Genomic DNA, 18,119 nt, shown 5'->3' with positions numbered 1-18,119 from the left:
TCTAGCTCTTGAATTTTCTAATAATCTACTGAAAGTTAAATTTAGTTTCATAAAATTACAACCCTACAACCATCACTAAGATGTAACAATGTTAACATTAAACAGTGAATCTTATTCAAATATTAAAAGGGAACATGCTCTTAAAAATGAAATTCTTGTATATTTACCTAGTCAAGATTTACCATCTTAAAATCAGAGGTCACTGAAAATGTACTAGGTGTAAGTCTTATTTTTCTGACATAGAATGCAAGGGCAGTGCATTATTTTGTTCTTGATTCAGCTACATTTATCTGCATAGGTAATAGGGGTCTTTCCTGAGGCAACTGTTAGTCTACCTCTGTCCTATGTGGCTGTGTTTGAAGGGCTTCAGCTCGAGCAGACCTAAAATAAAATACTGTGTAACACTTCCTAGGAGAATTAGACTTTATACACAAAAGCGTAAGTGAAAAGCAAGTTCATTACATATGGGAATTTACAGGTAGATTTACGAATTTGAGTCCCTTTTTATTTTAGGCTTATGTCATTACAGTATCTTCCATGACAACCTACTTCAAAACAGAGATAAAACACTATAGAATTACTATTTGTCATATTACTCCACCTAATGGTAAACTTCTGTTTTCTATGTGATGTGATATTATTACTTTTCTAGGAAGGGTGTGCTTAAGGAAGGAGATGTTTCTGAAAAAATGAAATGCTGACTAACTAGAACGCAACTAGTCCATCTTCCTCAAAATTCCCTCCAAAGCTGACTACTTACTATCAAAGTCCTTCATTAACTCTAGACTCTAGTTAAGAGATTACTATTTTGTAACCCATTATATCAAAATCTATCACATATAAATGCCTTTAAATGGTAGTATACAATTTAGAAACTGAAATGTATCAGTAAAAGTTTGGTAGTTTCTTAATTAAAAATTTCTTATTCTAATAAGACCTGTGAAATAAATTCTTTAAGTTTTAGAAAACTAGCCAAAACAAAAATTATTTATTGCAAGTGACCAGAAAAAAAGGTATGTGTGCATGTCTCTCTGTATATATAGTTTTATGTATATATGCATATATATACATATTAAAATATATGACCATATATTCATTTTAAAACACAGTAACTATAAAACCTCAAAACATAAAACTAAAAACCTAGGACTTAGGAGCTGTAAGAAGATGCTAACATGGAACAGCAATGGTTGCTTTATAGTACTGTAGTTTTGGGTGCCTTTATTTCTGAAATCATGACAGGACAGTGAAGACTCTATCCAAAGAAAAGGCAAGTCTGTTACTTGGTGCACTGTGGTTGACCCATGTAGGTGCTATCATCTGACTTCACAGCTCAGGACCATCTGCACAGACACTACTTTTTGCAAGCCATATATTTTTGCAATTAACAATTTCTTGATTGTCATCAAAGCCTTAAAACCCAATGAACACATTTTTAAAGAACCAAATTCTTAACGTGGCTAAGTTCCTCTCTGGGTTAGGGAGTTGGGATGCATATTCACCTCAACACACTGATTTGTTGGTAGGCAGATCCAAGAGGAGTAGAGTGAATTTATCATTAAATAGAAGGGAAATCTGTACTTATGATGGAGTATAACAACTACTGAAATATAACTATCAAAAGACTATGGACAGCAGAATAAAGGCCCGTTCTGAACCGAGTGGGTCTTCTGGGCAGTCTCCTCAGAGGCCAGTCCTGCTAAGTTTTCATTGTTGAGATTAGGAAAAATATTTTCTAGGAGCAAGCTTTACACCAGAATAAGCTTAGCAAGAAAACGGGTATGTGTCTGATTTCAGCCCACTGTACTACCCTGCTGGTTCCACACACTTTACTCTCCCACCTATGCAGTCCTACCTGAAGAAAACAAGGTTATATTAAGAAAGAAGGAAGGAAGGAAGGAAGGAAGGAAGGAAGGAAGGAAGGAAGGAAGGAAGGAGGAGGGAGGGAGGCAGAGAAGGAGGAAGGGAGGGAAAGAAAACCAACCTATAAAGGGCAATGTTTTGCCTACATGGGAAAGACTGTAATGAATTCTCAGCCAGCAATAAAATATATAACCTTTCCAAAACATAAAATGATACAGACAATATTATTTGACATTTAAATGGCTGTGTATCTGCCAGATGAGTTGCATTTCATAGTAGTACCCTGTGCTCCAGATGAACCAACCTAAGCAATATCATATTCCATGACAAACTATAATGTAACAAATCTAATAAAAGAAATTAAAATATCATTAAGACTTAGGCTTTATGCTACTGTTAATTCATTTATGAATAATGAGTTGGCCTTCTCTTAAAGTAGTTAAAGCAGGCATGAAACTGTTTAATGTAAACGCTGAAATATAGATAAAAAGCAACTCTGCCAGACTTACTTTATCATCTGTCTTTTTATAATAGTCACCAAGGGCCTCAGAGGGCTCCTATTAATTTTATATGGCTGTTTACATATATATATCATAAAGATTGCTTAAATTAATTGCAATTACTTTTCTTACAAAGCCAATGAAAATATCACAGCAGAATTTTCACACTGCTAAGACAATCTATGAACACTCCAGAAGAAATAGCTGTCTTCAGTACTAAAATCAGTCCAATTTCACAATCACACCATCTAGACAGTCACTTTTAAAACACTAATGATTTTGCTTGCTGTTCTTATGCATTAGAACACTGCCTTGTTATTGGATCTAGTCAGCCTGCCTATAAAATTCCAAATGAAGAATTGACAGTGTGGGCCTTTCAAAGCTTTGCTTTGACCCTTGAAATCCTATTACTGTGTGAATAGAGTCCATGCATTTGCAAATGCACATGCATGGCATGCACACAGAGAGACAGACAGACAGAGACAGAGTGATCAGGCGGGAGAACGAATGAGCTCTGACTTGTACATACATAAAGTGATAGGATTAAGGAAACCCTATGCCTTTATCTTCAAAGCACTGTTCACAGCTTGGTCCTACAATCAGTAGTTTGAAAATGCAGGTTGTTTTGTTTTCCTTTCTTGCAGACATTATCACATTCTTTTAAATAGCAACATGATTGTTTGCCTGATTTGACCAGCTCCTTCGAACTTCCTCAGTAAAGCAAACAGAACAACAACAAAGCTGAAGTATGCCACAAGGAGCTTCACCTTTCCCTTATAAGTCTGAAAAAGAAACAAAAGAGTCTAACACAGCAGCATTTTACAATGGATCATTGTTGCTGTGGACCAACACTTGATCACTGGGTAACACAGTTGTCTCCCATGTCCTGAGCATAGCGGTCTGATATTGTAGTCCTTAATTCATCAATGTCCCTCCGTAACTGGCACACATCTGAGAGCTTTTTTGTGAGTGCTTCTGGGCTGTGGTCATGTTCAGTCTCTTCAGCTGAACAGTTCATTGCTGTGTAAAGAAAGCACGGAGAGAAGGTCTCACATTTCTGCACAGACATTTCAAGATTCTCACCTTCACCATGGGAACATCATGATGTACAATGAATACTGGCAAGGCTTAGGTTCAAATCATACATTATCTGATATTAAATAGAACCTACCTATGTAGTTTAAAAAAACACTGCTAGTTAGAATGTATTGAATTCATATAGCATACACAACTTGAGCATGCTTGGTGGATGACAGTATTAGCAAAGTGAAACAGAATGTACCCTCACATCTATTCAAGGTCCACGGAGCACTTAAGTCTTTCCCACTGACAAAATCTCAAAATTATTTGCATAGAGAAAATGTCTTAAAGGCGGGTTTTACTGGCATGCAGACATTAGTTTCAAAAGACAGAGCCAGAGTATTAGGACCCTAGAATCTCAAACAACTGAATCAAGTACATATAGAGTGCCCAATGTCTGGATAATGAGGATGAGGCTCTACTCAGCTAGCTTTTAGGTATCTACTCTAGTTTCTCTTTTTAAGCTTGTCCCAATAAAAAAAAGCAAGAAAGCTGTGAAATAACCTCCTTTTACCTTGGACACTACTGAACATTTACTTATTCTCAATGCTTTCTATACAATTCCATAAACAACTAAGTGTACAGTATATTGTAGATGACTCACCACCACCCAAAAAAACACAGAGGCACAGGCAAAAGATACAGATACCTAACTGGACAAACAGCTGGACTTATTTATTGGTGGGCCATTGAAACACAAAACAAAATAGTCTGATAGAATCTGAGAAACAAGACTAATATCTAGCCATAAAGCAGCAGAACACAAATTATACATGACAAGAGACATAATAAGGAACAAACTACAGAGATAGGTAGAACCTATTATATCACAGGGAGTATATTAGGAAAAACCATTTGTGATTTAAACAAAACACTGGCAACAATATAAAAAATGAGTAGGGAAAGGAGGAAAAATAAGATGGGTAACAGTCCAGTGCAGGGTTATGTGTGTATGAATTAAGCCTGCTATAATAGTAAGAATAAATATTAGCTCTAGTAGAGCTCAATTGTCATCAACTTGAGTGAGGATCAGAGACTGGGAACAGCTTGTGGAAGAAAAGGCTGATAGAGTGTGGTGGTGCTCATTCCTGTGAGGAGCAGGGCTAGTTGGGGCAACTGGGATTCTACTTCAGTCATGCTGAGTCTCTGATGCTGCCTAGGAAACAGCCAGATTGAATATATAAAGAGAAAGAGTTGACTACAATCAGGACACCAAAGATGCCTTCTAGGGTGAGAGATCAGTATCTGTATTGGGGGGAGGAAGTATTGTAATAACAGAAAAGATATAAAAACACAAAAAGAAGTATTCAGAGATAATAGGGACTAAAAGTAGAAACAAATGAAAACACCAACTGACTAGTAGTTCTTATGTACCCCAGTATGATTTTTTTTTTTTATTTTTGAGACAGGTCCCACTATGCAGCTCTGCCTGACCTGTATCTCATTCTGTAGACCAGGCTGGACTTGCACTAACAGAGATCCACCTGTCTCTTCATCTCAAATGCTGGGGATAAAGGTGTGTCCAGCTTAAAGCCAGTAAAAAAGTTGCAGAGAAGTCTATAGAATATTGAGGCTAAGTAGTCATAAAGGTGGAAGTAGAACTTGGAGAACGATGTCATGAAAACCAAAGAGGCAGAGAATTTTAAGAAAAGTGGGGTAGGGCTGCCAAGAGACAGAAATCCAAACAACTTCATTGGTTCTTTACAAAGTAGCTGGCTGAACAGAATTTCACAATGTCAAATGTAAGGTAAAGACTCATAGGTTGAACCTGAAAGCCTAAAAAGAGCATGCACTGGGATTAGGGATGGGGAAAGTGGTGAGAGTCTTGAATCTCCACTGCATTCATATTAGCATAACTCTGTTAACGTAAAGGTTAATAAATGCTATACTAAAATGTCAATTATAAAATAACCAAAGGTAAACCAATTTTAAAGCTTTGAAGTCTTTTATATGTGAACTTCAGTTTCTTCCTCCAAGAGATCCAGTCTTAACCAGTGTCAGTGTTCATCTGGCATCTTCTCCTCTAAGATCTGTATCAAACACCCGTTACTCCATGAAGCCTTTGCAGTCCTTCCGAGGTATATTTAGTCATTTTAATTACTTGTGTTACCACCGTTCTTTGATCATATCTCAATTATAGCACTTACTGCATGGATATAATAATTCAGTTAGTGTGTGAGAGGTGGTAGTTTCATTATCTGCACCGACAGGACCTCAGCACCCACACCACTGAGGTGTCTGATATGTACTAATACTAACCAGTGGTTTTCACATGCCTACACTTAAGTATGTGCACAAACATACCTCAGTGAAATGAAGGTGAAATTCTGCTGACCTTGCTTAATACAATATATGTTTCACTTAACAAGTGACATTCTTTAAAAGCATTTGTTCTAAGCCAAAATACTTATTATGATGTAGTATGGTAGAAAAGATAAAGTAAAATGGATAAAAGGAAAATATCCTCTTGTCACCTATGAACCATACATACTGAGGTAAGCACTTAAAAAACATGTTCAACCAGAAACTTCTTTTATGTATGTAGCCTTACCATATTTTTAAGCTTTTTACTTATCCATTTCTTCTCTATTAAAAAGATACCAACAAGATAATATTCTACTCCTTGGGAACCACACAAAAAGATGGGCATTCCTACAAAAGGAACCCCCCAAGGAAGGGCCATTACTTTATTACTGTGGCAGCTCTTATACAATTTTAGGTAGAAGGGGAAAGAACTGAGACAGCGTAGCAGGATGTCACAAGGAAAGAAGAAGTGCCATGTGTGGTAAAGGCAGCACATCTGGGGGAGAGACTGGCTCACATAAAATGACTAGCAGTGAGTATTATTTTACAAATATTCTAGCAGTTGAGACACAGCTGGCGCACTCATCTGGGTAACCGCCACAGAAGACTAAATGGGAAATCACTGCTAACTGGCACTGCAGGCACACATCCACATACTCGGTGTAGGAAACATCTCTAGGCATTCTGCAACTATGCCTTTGCTGGCTTCCATAAGTCTGTGTCAGTTTTAGTAATGAACTACAGAGAGGTAAACCTAAAACTACCAAATGAGTCGGAAACTTCTAAAGCCAAAGAAAAGGAGAGCATAAAGCAAACATGGAAAGGACAGAACAAAGGCAAGGCAGCAGTCACTTACATCTGATTCCCAGTAATAAGGAAAGGTTAGGCTCCTTGCCCTGAGCTCGTTGATTAAGAATACTGCACAATGCTTTCAAGTCAAACAAACAATAGGACATTTCCTTGAACAGCTGGTCAATCACTGTCAGATCAAAGACAGGCCACTTAGAATGAATGGTCTGCAGCCCAGACTGCTCTGCTTCTTGGCCCTGATCCAGTAGAGAGTACATCTCTCCTGTCTGTCTTTGGCTCTGTGGTGGATAAAGAAAAAAGAAAGAGAGAAAAAGCCAGTTATTAGAACAGAGAAAATGTATTCAAAAGTCAAAAGGCTTAACGTTTTCCATGAAGTCTATTATCAAACATCATAATGTATTTATCCTAACCAAATTCAATGTCACACATTCAGTAGAAAAAAAAATCTATATTTATAAGTCTGACTGTTCTGCGTCATCTGACACTATCATAAACAAAAGGAAAGATCATACCCAAGCAGACTGGCTATGTATGCATTCCCCACAATGTAACCATTTGGATGAAAAGAACAAGGACAACCTAAACCTCATTCCATGGTGTTGTTAAGTAGCAGAAGTGACTTAACTATACTGGAAATATTTCTTTGTCTTCTTTTTTATATGAAAAAACATTTTTTCATAAAATATATCACTTTTCCCTTCCCTGAACTCCTCCTAGATCTTCCCCATGTCCCCTCCTCACCTACCTAACTCAATGTCCTTTTTATCTCTTTTTCAAAAACACAGACAAGACAAACATAAAACAAGAAACTCTGTCTCTCTCTCTGTCTGTATGTCTGTCTGTCTATCTGTCTCCCTCCTCTCTCTCTCTCTCCCTCTCTCTCTCCCCCCCCTCTCTCTCTCTCTCTCTCTCTCTCTCACACACACACACACACACACACACACACACACACACGCACACACACCAAATTCCCACCCATAAAACAGAAACAAAAATATACAAGCAAAAGATAAATAAGACAGTGTTCAAACAATCCAAATGAACAAAAAGTCTACAACAAATCCATTGAGTTTGTTTCATGTTGGTCACCTATTCCTAGGCATGGGACCCATTGTGAAGTGTGGCTAATTTCCCAGTGAGACTCCACTGAAGAAAACTGGAACTATTTAATTTGGAGAAAAAGTATTTATGTTTTGATATTTATAGGAATTAAATTTTATGATTTAAGACACAAAGAAATATACATGTGACATGAAAGGGAAAGAAACGCCAGCATCTCAGAATTGTTTGACTGGAACTGGAAGTATCAGCATGGATTCATGACTTACTATACTCAGAAAATGCTATCCTTACCTCCAAAATTATTTCCTCCTCCTCAGCCCGGAAATTGCTAATGAAAAGTAAGCTTAACAGGATTTCCAACTGGAACCGCACTTAAGAATAATCAAATAAACTGAGTGATAAGAAAAAGATTGCTTTTATATATGAACATTGGGGAATGAAGTACATATGAAAAATAACATTTTTAAAAACCTATTTAGGCAATCAACTTTTGTAGAAGCTAACCCCATCAAGAAAACAGATGCTGGCAAACTGCATATTTACCCAGTCCCACAGGTCACATGCTGTTTGTAGTGACTACACCTTTATAATAAAAAAGCCAAGCTGTCACCACTTTAACCTAGAGAGATTAGTATGTGCACACCACTTAAGAAGGATAATCAAATATTGTACAATTTGTCCGCAATATAAAGTATCCATAGCAAAAAACAACTGACATGAATTTCATGTAGCCTTTAGCTCCAATAGCTAGCATACTAGAAACACAGGGTAAAGAAAAAATGGTACCATTAAGGAAGCAACTGAACAAATCTAAAAGTTATGACAATTTATGAGATTAATGAGCTTCTAGTGTCTTCAAAAAGACAGTGACATGGGGAAGAGTGGCACCTCATGTTTTTAAGACACCACAATGAAAGCCGGGTGCTGGTGGTGCACGCCTTTAATACCAGCACTTGGGAGGCAGAGGCAGGTGGATCTCTGTGAGTTCGAGACCAGCCTGGTCTACAAGAGCTAGTTCCAGGACAGCCTCCAAAGCCACAGAGAAACCCTGTCAAAAACCAAAAAAAAAACAAAAAAAAAAAAAAAAAAAAAAAAAAAAAAAAAAGACACCACAATGAGATGCAAGAGTGGCCCTTGAAGGAGTAATGTCTTCCACAGCCACTGAAAAAATACTTGGTGAAGTGGGGAAATGTGAATACCGCTGATTATGAACATCAAGAAATCATGATTTTTATAGGGCATGACAATTGTATTGTAGTTATGTAAGAAGACAGCCTCCACTTGAGGGATTCAGTTGAGTACTTCGGCTAACACATGTGCTGTTTGTAACATGTCCTTAAACACAGGTTAAGTATGTAAGTTCACACTTAGGAAAGTGTGGTCTGCCGCAGCAGCAGTACTGCAGTCCCCTGGAGGACTTTGTTTATGTTCAACCTATGCCTTCTTGGTGCACTCTGGGTCTTCGTGCATGTGTAACATTTGACTATACCCAGTTAAGCCATGAAAATTGTATTCTAAGGTATGACAGGGGAGAGATAAGAAACATAAAGGCTTGTCTTTTTATTACAATTTTCTTATGAACCCTAATGAATTTAATTAATCAACACATCACAGTCAAACCTCCAACATGAACATGTTTTATACCTATATGTAGAAAGTAAGCATGGACTTTAAAGAGGTGGAGAATCGCCCTTCCAGGCAGTTAGAGCTGTACTCACTTCAAGCAGTACGTCTGTTAATCTCTGGAGGCTTCCTTCTTTCCTTCCTAACTCTTCCCCCACGTTCTGTGCAGTCAATTTCTCTTTAGAAAGTTTCGCTTGCATAGACTAAAATGACAACAATGACAAAACTGTAAAGCAAATACATTAGTACATAAAAAAACATATGTCAATCTATCATATTCCAAATACGAAAGATCTTTTTGCCTCCCTGGTCCCTTCTAAGATGAAGTAGTCACTTTTCAAACAGTTCACATTAGATCCAAAGAATAGGGAGGCAATACCAAAGAAGTTTTTAACCTGTGTAAAACATGTCAAATTGAGATTTCTATCTAGTGCTATACTACAAATAATTCTTATTTTACTAATTGCTGTTAGGAGTGTGTTGGCAACAAAGTAATACTTTGTTACATTTTTTCCTGATATGTAAAATATTAGAATAAGACAGTTATTTTTTTAAAAAAAAAATCATTTGTAGCTAAGCTCCCCTTTCTGTTTATACTGTCCTGAACAGTGAACATGAGCCCAAACTCAAGCCAGAGGAAAATTTGAAAATTAATCTGCTTATATCATCGTTTAGATAAGACAGTACTGTGAAAAAAACATCCCAAGAGTGACAGAGCAGCATAGAAGGTGCTTTAGGAATACCTGGGACATTCCAGCTGACTCCTGATTTTTATTGCATACTACAGGAAGAACTTGTCATAACTCAATAGCTTACTAGGGTTCCTAGGTGTTTCTATCATCTTTCCCCCACTGTGGTTAGAGCATGAAATCAATAAACTTATGACCAGGAAAGAGAAATCATTTTTTTCTACAAGTCTATCTTTATTCTTAACTAAAAATGCTTTAGCACACTGACTTCCCACACAGCACATGTCCATTATGTGTGTATCATCTCTGCATGTAAGGGAGGAGAGGGTCCCAGAGGAGGCATAAGATTGAATGCAAAGCATGTTATAAGGGACAGATATTTAACTTACTGTTTTTAAATGTCACTTGATAAAACTCTGAAAGACTATTTAATGACTTAAAAGTTAGATAAAAATGAACCAAACCTTTGAACAAGTATATTTCCTTAAACAACCTTGTTTTACATTCCCTCAAAATGCATTTCACAATATAGCACAGAAGGAAAGCTCTCTAAATATATGTTTGTCACTGCAATTGTCTTGTAACTTCATTTGATTGAATGATATATGAAGATTTATTACCTACTTGGAGATTCAGATAATCTGACAAGATTATCTATACTCCATAATTCAATTGAAATTTTCTTAAGATACATGGCACAGATAAACACTTCAAAGCTCACGTAACAATAAAACCTGAGCCCAAAGAGGTTACTTTCATAATGCAATCCCTTAAAAACTTTGATCAACTCAGAGCCATGCTGACTACGAATGACAATTAGCTAGTCATTAATACGTTTCCATATAAGACTAAAATTAAGACAGTTGCAAAACAGGCAACTTTTTCTATCAGGAGAACTCAGAAGTATTTGGCAATAGTGTCACAAGAAGGAAAACTGAAATAACATCAGGATCACGTGTCATACTGGCTGGGAACCAGGAAGCCCCATGGGAGAGAGGGTTCACAGTCTTGTTTGCTTCCAAGGATAATTCTAGTTACAGTGCTGACAATGCCTGACAACAGCACTTCACCCACAAAAGCAGTTAATGTGTGTATTCTAAACTATATGAAAAAGTAGTACACATAAGGGTTAGAGGAGTGAAGTAATGCTATTGTCTCAACAGATGAAAGAACAAAAACATGACTGTCACACTCAATCTCCAAAGTCAAGCACAGATATTTAAGCTAATGTTCACAAGAACTCTTGTAATATTTACTAGTGTTTATAAATACAAATGTACAATATATTTATTTTGATGTAAGAATTCGTAATAACAAGCCAATAGTTACTTTTCTATACAGAAACCTAGAAAATCTGATCAATATTTCAGCTAATTTATTCTACTAAGAAAGAATAATAAATGTTATTTCACAAGGAATTTTCAAAGCATTTTTTGAAATCTTGTGATTTTTAAAATGTAACTGCTCCAAATAGTGGATCCCTAATATGTATAAATGAATAACCCATGTTTTCTGAAACAAATATTTGGCTGTTGTGAAATGTAGGATACCAATCTGTTGCACTTCATTAGCCATGTTAAGAATTAATAAAATTAAAGGACTGAATTAGGTTTTAAATGTCAAAAATATTTCTTAAATTCCAGACTTAACCATCTTAAGACTGCACTAAGTTCATAACCTCCTGGCATTTACTATGAGCATTTCTGAAGTTGACAAGTAGTTTTAAATGTATGTTTTGTTCAGATATAAGAATACAGAAATACACAAATAACTCAAAAGAAGGAAAGCAGTGTTTCTGCCAACAGACTCCACATAATCTGTAAACCCAACTTAAAAGGAGTCATTTGAAAAGAAAAACATACTAGTATTGCATACATACATGAGTGCATGTGCATACAAACACAAACACACATGTCCCACAAGAGTTACCAAAACAATCTATGAGCAAATTGTTCTTTTTAGTAAGTTATACAGCAGTGAACAAGACAGAGAAAGCTGTTGGACTTTGTGGAATGTTTACTAGGAAGAAAAAGACAAAATAAATTGTAGCTGTATAATATTTATTAGTTTGTTTACTGCTGCAGAGAATGAACAGGAGCATGGTAGAGAAGATGATGCTGAAATCTAAAACTGGGGGAGAAAGGTACATGGAAAGCTGACACTGATGCTGCAAAGGTTTGGAGTGAGCAAGGGACTGTGTCCACCCGATACCAAGAGAGTTTCAGTCTGCAGAAATTCTGGGGCAGGCATTGCATTCTGTTTGATTAAAAGAAAAGTGGGGCAACAAAGCCAGGGTGACTACAATTACAGAGCAAGAATACTCTGTACAGGCTTCATAAATTAATGTTAGAACTTGGATTATTATTTTGGATAAAAGAAACCATTGAAGAGTTCTGAACAGAAACATGCGACCTGAGTTTTGTTTTGTCCAACAGTATCACTTAAGAAGAGCACAGACTATGTGAACACAAGAACAACTCCACAAGAGAAACAAAAATAGCTTGGATGATGCTGACAACAGGAGGAAGGTGGAGAGGGCTATATTTTAAAGGTCATGGAATTTCCTGAGAAACATGTGCTAAGAGTTAAGGTTAATAGTTCAGTACTGGGAGCTACGGCAGGGTTTGCAGTAGACTTTTTTCAGAAAGTTTCAGTGTTTTTGTTTTTAATGCGTTATAGATCAAGTATGTCACCAGTAGTGTGGCGATACTGAACAGGAACCTGAACACACAAATATGGAAGGGAGAATTGTGAGTTGGAGACAAAAATCTGGGGAATTTATTGGATGCATGCCCTAAAGACTCTGAGTTCCATGAGAGAAATAGTTGCACATCCATGTTTACTACTGACCTACTGCCCTACATCAACAGATGAACAGATATTGGAGAAGTGGTACATAAACACTCTGGAATATTACTTGGCCATAAAGAAAAATGAAATTGTGCCATTTGCAGGAAAATAGATAGAACTAGAAACTATACTAAGCACTGGGACCCAGAGTTAGAACAACAAGCACTACATGTTTTATCACATATTTGGGTCTCACATTTTAATTTTTGTGAGATTCCATGTGAGCATGGAATGGGTAATGAGACAGGGAAAAAAAATAAGAGGGGACTGGGCAGTGGTGGTACACACCTTTAATCCCAGCACTCAGGAGGCAGAGTTTGGATGATCTCTGAGTTGAAGCCAGCCTGGTCTTTGAGCAAGTTCCAGGACAGCGATGGCTGTTAAACAGAGAAACCGTCTTGGAATGAGGGGAAAGGACTTCTTCAGTAAGGGAGAAAGAAAAAAAGGTAATCAAGTTCATGTGACATGGATGTGGAATGTGGCTACTTGGGGGAGAAGGGTGGACAAAAACAGTTTGTAGGAGAGTTGTCAGCAATGTCCATTACTGGACCAGTATTCACACTTCAGTGAGGTCCAGTCTACATAGCCACGCTTTGTGTAAGAAGCTTCTATTAGAGCCTGCTCTGCAGTAAAGCTTCCTGTACTTACAATAGAGATGATTATTCAAGAAGACATATTTGTAAAGTGAGGGAGAGGGCATCTAAATACCCCAGCAATTATTATGTATTCCCAAAGGGATTGTCATCATCTGATGATCAAGTCTCAGAAATCTCGGCTGTGAACTTGTCCCACTTCATTCCCATCTCCCCACATCTATCTAAGAAGTAAGAATGTGGGTACACGCATACACACATGTCATGCTCACAGCGGGGCCAGCACATCCTCAGCCCCCAGTTACCACTGGCACTTCAGCACCAAGGCAGTATCACTCTGGCTCATTCCCAGGACCCCAAACTGCTTCCTATAGCCTAGCCTCAGCACTGGCCAGGCCCCTCTTCCTCCTGGATAGAGGCAGGGTTGCAGAGAACCGTGCAGGCTGCTAGTGTTATTGGTCACATAAACCTGGGCTTTCTTAATGACATCTAAAAGTAATTTTATCTTTTGTGGTTATAATAATCACTCGCTGACAGATGCCAATTCAGAAAGGTCATTCAATGGCATACTTGCTTCCATTATAGAAACATTTTAATGTTAAAAAAAAAAAACAGTAAACGGGTTGAAACTTTTAAAGTCTATACTTCCTCTGTCAAGACTACAAACACAAAATGCAATGGTAACAGCTAATTACAAGTAAGCTGATGAGGGTGAAATGCTCCTAACAATGAAGAAATCAATCATAGCCTGACTGTAACCATAACGTTTACAGAAATGATGTCAGAATGTTCATAAGTGAACAGAAGAAAAGCCCGAAGAGCAGCCAGTTTACCTTTCCTGGTCTCTGGGTATAAAGAAAAAAAAAAAAAAACATTTCTACACAATCAATTAATCAACAAGGTATTCACCCCAGTCAACAATGTCATCTTGACAGTTGACCAAACTGTATAGAAACCTGAACCTTACAAGGTTCAATTTCACACAGGACTCAGTTTCCAATTTAATAGCTGCTTTTATATGAAGCCTTGCTTTTTCTGTATTTAACAACTGCAGTATTATTACTAGTCCAAGATCAATTCTGTCCCCTTCTAAAACTGAACCACACTGGCCAGTGACCTCTACCAGGTAGGTTTTTTTGTTTGTTTGTTTTTGTTTTTTTTTTAAACTGTGGGTGTGAAATGGCAGATGACAGCTGTATTTAAATAGTATCTTCATGCCAGGCCTGGTGGCACTTGCCTTTAATCCCTTAATCCCAGCACTTGGGAGGCAGAGACAGGCAGATCTCTGTAACTTTGAGGCCAGCCTGATCTATATAACAAGTTCCAGGTCAACAAAGGCTACATTATGAGACCTGTCTTGATAAATAGCATTTTTATTATAAAACAATATCATATTTTTATCTTCTATTAATAAGGGAGAAAATGTACACAGAAAAAGATTTTACTGTTTATCTCTGATCATTTAAATGTTTAACAGGAAAAAAGCAGTGATAAAAAATGGAAGTCTAAGAACACCAAGTTGTTTCTATCTGCTAAAAGGCCTTATTGTTGCAACTATTAGAAAAAGAACATTAAAATTATAGTGAAGCTTTATAATTATTATTATAGTTATAGTTAAAATTCAAAATTTTTGTTAATCATTGGGATATTCTGTTTTTCTTATTGACATGGTATTTTGGCTATGTAAGTATAGACAGATACAACCTATGGGAGGGAAACAGACAACATAGGGGAATACATTTAATTCTGATATGTGAGCTGCTGACTCTAAGGTCAATGAGGGTGATATGGCTGGGATAATTGTTATGCAATGACTACCAGAGTTCATTCACTCATAAGACTCTCTGGGAGTGGGCTCCCTCCCCCCTTCCTTACTGACCCATGTGTGTTCCTTCCCAAAAGCTACATATCCTATCAAAAATGATGACCTTTCTCATAGAGGACCTTTGCTTCCCCTAGGGTATATGAGTAACTGTGTTCCCTGCTAGAACCTCCAAAAAAACTCTCAAAAGTATTTCTAGGATGAGGATTATGATTCTAAAATATTCTTCAGTAAAATTTGTTTGATAGTTTTCTGTCATATATAGAGTAAAATGTAAACACTGGATCATCTTGTCCAGGCAACTTTCCTGCATCACCTGCATCATCTCACTGCTTCAATCCCCCTCTCTAGGAAAGCAGTATCCCTGAAGACATCAGACAACATAGGGCATCTGTTGCTTCCTTTCCCCAGCATGCACTATGCTTCCCTGGGTTATCTTCATTGAAGTTGCTGCTCAAAAATCACCTCCTTTATAAAACTGACATGGTCACCCTTTCAAGTGCAGTCCTCTCTGTCACTGCCCTGTATCCTACTTATGTTTTTAATTAGCACTTTTATAACAGAAAAAAATAGTAGGACTTGATATGTATTTCCATTTTTCTAATCCAATCCATTAGACTGACTGGAGACTTGTTTTGCTCACTAATGAAATTCAAGAAGTGTATCCACCATACAGACAAGGGCTCCATAAGTATTTGGCAAATGAATGAAGGAATTAAAGAACTGCTAGCTTCCAAACTTTTCAAGTATGCATTGTGTGTCCAGAGTTTTGTTAAGTTAATTCTAACTCCCCCACTGAGCTACCAGAGCATCATTCTCAAGAAACTCAGTAAAATGTAAAGACATAAACATGTAGCATAATATCATTTGGTAACAAAGAAAGAGCAACAGTGTCATTAGGAGGAAGAGGGAAGCTAAAAGCACTGCAAGGCTGGGAACATGTTTCCATGCTATATGAGACAATGCTATGTAGAGTCTTCACAGGTGAGGAGGTTTTGACAGACACAGACACTTAGGGGGCTTTGATTTTTACAAAAATTTCCTGAGGCATCATGTGTACACACAAGCATGCTCAGGATAAGTAGGTAGGGAGGAACTATAAAAGCAGATTGTGGGATGCCATACTCAGAACTGATTGTTTAACTGATATATAACTCCACAAATGACAGACACTACATTATTCCTGTAACTGGTGAGCATCACCTATAGCATTATAGGCATTATAGCAAAATGGCAGTAGGGAAGCAAAATCAGAAAACAGAACGAGAGAGAGAGAGAGAGAGAGAGAGAGAGAGAGAGAGAGAGAGAGAGAGAGAGAGAGAGAGAGAGAGAGAGAGAGAGATCTTGGAGATCTCAATATTGGGCAGCACCATGGGATGCTAGGGAAAACATTAAGAATTCTGAAGAAAATTTGATGGAGGAAAAGAACATAAAATGGGCAGAGTTGGGTTGGAAATATGTTTCCATCTGGAAACTAGCATGGAACTAGCATATGAAAACTAAATGATAAGAAGACTAACAACATTCCACTCTCTCTTGTGATTAGGTCTCTGACAACCTGAATCAAATACATTCTCAGCATCTGAGAGAGACTATGGTCAATTATTGAAGAGACTGACAAAGAAGAGAAAACAGTCTTACCATCCCTTTGGAGAACAGGTTTACCAGGCAGAATTTTATTTTATTAGTAAATCTTGGTCTTCCACAACTGTATACATGTACACTATGAATTCTGCTCAGATTAACTCAGGTACCATTAATATTATATTTTCACATAGTTACACATATACTTTAATACTTTTAAATGATATAGACACTAAAATATGTACAAAATATTCCTTACCTGAATCTCTAAAATCATTCTGTTAATTTCATCCTGCTGGCTCTCTATTATCTAAAACACAGCAAGTAAATTAGTCTGAATCTTTTCCATTACTTTAAAAAAGCATTAATACTTCAAGAAAATTCAAGAGAAAAGTTTATTTTTAAATGTCTTATTTTACAAAAGCATTCGTAGCTAAATATTCTTTAAATTGCAAATGGCATAGACCACCCATAAGCAAAACTGCAAACATTTTCCTGTAATTCTTAATATCTGTAAGGCTTTTATTTAAGTTTAAATAATTTACAATATATCAAATTGCTACCTTCTTTCTAAATCAAAGTAAACTAAATATTTTATAAGCGATTAAATATCATTAAAATTATACACCACTCAGAAAGCTCTAAGATACACAAGCTCCACGGGACAGACGTGACCTCTGCTCTCAGAGTGTATACTAACCTTACTAGCAGTTGCATTCTGCTCTCTAAGATTATCATTTTCACTTTGAAGCTGTTTTGCATCTAACATGGGAAGGCGGATTCCATCTTCAAGGCATTTTTCTACTTTTTGTTGTAAGCTGTTGTTTAGAAAAAAAACAATTTCATGAAGAAACCTTTTTACTCTTTTGCAGATTTTTTATTTAAATTTTTTAAATTAGAAACAAGATTGTTTTACATGACAATCCCAGTTCCCTCTCCCTCCCATCCTCCCCTACCACTTGCCCCCAACTAAAACCCTATCACATATCCTTTCTGCTCTCCCCTGGATGGTGAGGCCTTCCATCGGGTGTCATCAGAGTCTATGGTAGTCTTCAGGATAAGGCCTAGGCCCACCCTTGTGTGTTTTGGCTCAGAGAGTACTTCTCTATGTGGAATGGGCTCCCAAAGTCCACACCTATGCTAGGGGTAAGTACTGAACTACTATAGGAGGTCCTGTAGATTTCAGAGGCTTCCTCACTGAAACCCATGTTCCTGGGGTCTGGATCAGTCCCATGCTGGTATCCCAGCTATCAGTCTGGGGAGCAAGAGTTCCCCGATGTTCAGGTCAGCTGATTCTGTGGGTTTCACCAGCCTGGTCTGGACCCCTTTGCTCTTCACT

General features: G+C 37.3%; 1 protein-coding gene across 1 annotated transcript in view; it reads right to left on the bottom strand.

The window, feature by feature from the left end:
- Positions 1–1,715: 1,715 nt before the first annotated feature.
- The window catches only part of Cep85l (centrosomal protein 85 like), a 101,690-nt gene continuing 85,286 nt past the window's right edge, over positions 1,716–18,119 (bottom strand). The window contains exons 9-13 of the mRNA XM_027402095.2: positions 17,481–17,598; positions 17,040–17,090; positions 9,338–9,445; positions 6,604–6,835; positions 1,716–3,383 (exon numbers count right to left, since the gene is read on the bottom strand). Coding sequence (XP_027257896.1) covers positions 3,220–3,383; positions 6,604–6,835; positions 9,338–9,445; positions 17,040–17,090; positions 17,481–17,598 — 673 coding nt within the window. The 3' untranslated portion in view covers positions 1,716–3,219. The remainder of the gene's footprint in view (positions 3,384–6,603; positions 6,836–9,337; positions 9,446–17,039; positions 17,091–17,480; positions 17,599–18,119) is intronic.

This window comes from Cricetulus griseus, chromosome 2, assembly GCF_003668045.3.
Source record: "Cricetulus griseus strain 17A/GY chromosome 2, alternate assembly CriGri-PICRH-1.0, whole genome shotgun sequence".
Classification (NCBI taxonomy): Eukaryota; Metazoa; Chordata; class Mammalia; order Rodentia; family Cricetidae; genus Cricetulus; species Cricetulus griseus.
This window is presented reverse-complemented; position numbering and strand designations above follow the sequence as displayed.